Source organism: Penaeus monodon, chromosome 29 (assembly GCF_015228065.2).
Source record: "Penaeus monodon isolate SGIC_2016 chromosome 29, NSTDA_Pmon_1, whole genome shotgun sequence".
NCBI classification, from domain to species: domain Eukaryota; kingdom Metazoa; phylum Arthropoda; class Malacostraca; order Decapoda; family Penaeidae; genus Penaeus; species Penaeus monodon.
In genome coordinates, this window is record NC_051414.1 from 35,796,499 (window position 1) to 35,797,330 (window position 832).

The 832-nt window shown below is 56.5% G+C and overlaps 1 protein-coding gene across 2 annotated transcripts in view; it reads right to left on the minus strand.

Annotated features, from left to right (window-relative positions):
- The window catches only part of LOC119592214 (cuticle protein CP1499-like), a 3,549-nt gene that overhangs the window by 2,516 nt on the left and 201 nt on the right, over nt 1–832 (minus strand). Inside the window, exon 2 of one of the 2 annotated variants that reach the window (XM_037941046.1) lies at nt 445–804. In XM_037941046.1, coding sequence (XP_037796974.1) covers nt 445–804 — 360 coding nt within the window. Of the gene's footprint in view, nt 1–270; nt 805–832 lie in introns of both variants that reach the window. The other variant, XM_037941045.1, reaches the window with a different exon arrangement.

The window sequence follows — 832 nt, forward strand, 5'->3', positions numbered from 1 at the left end:
AAGCCATCATTTGATAAGTATTATAGATTCCAGTATAAGATGAGTCGATAAGCATTTTTTCCGTAGAGAGGAGAGGCTCACATTTACCAAAATGTTTATTTCATGTACCTCTCTAATTATACGTATTTGAAATAGGTGTATGATGGATAGCAAATATCAGAACACTTTGTGGGGAATGGGAAGGGATCGGTATTAACTACCAATGTATAATTCAAAAGCAAAATAGGTCATTCATGTCTATTTCATCTCATAAATTAAGATCTTTTAGATGTAGTTGCGCGAAGGAGGCGCTGCAGCTGCCGCCTGCCTCTGGTACGTGTTGAAGAACTCCTGCTTGGCGGCTGCGACTTCGGCGGTGTCGGCGACCTGAGGGGCGGAGCCTGGGAGTCCGGCGGGCACGGTGGCTGCCACGGGGCCGGTCCACTTGGGCTGGACTGGGGCGGCAGGAACAGCTGGGGCGGGGCTGTAGGCGGGGGCGAAGGAGGGACCGGCAGGCGCAGCACCAGCTGTGGCCCTCACCTGTGCGTTGTAGGCGTTGAGGAAGGCGTTGCGGGCGGCGGCCACCTCTGCGGTGTCGCCCACGGGGGTGATGGTGCCGTCGACGCCGGCGGGGACGGTGGCAGCTACGGGTCCATACCACTGGGGCTGGACGGCGGGCGAGGGGCGGTGGAGGGCCTGCTGGGGAGTGGCAGCAGCCTGAGCAGCACGGAAGCTTTGGAAGAACCGTGCTTTCTCAGCCTGCACTTCGGGCGTGTCCTGGATGAAGGGGACAGCCGAGCACACTCCCACCACTGCCAATACAACCTGCGAATAAAGCTTCGTTTCTTACGAT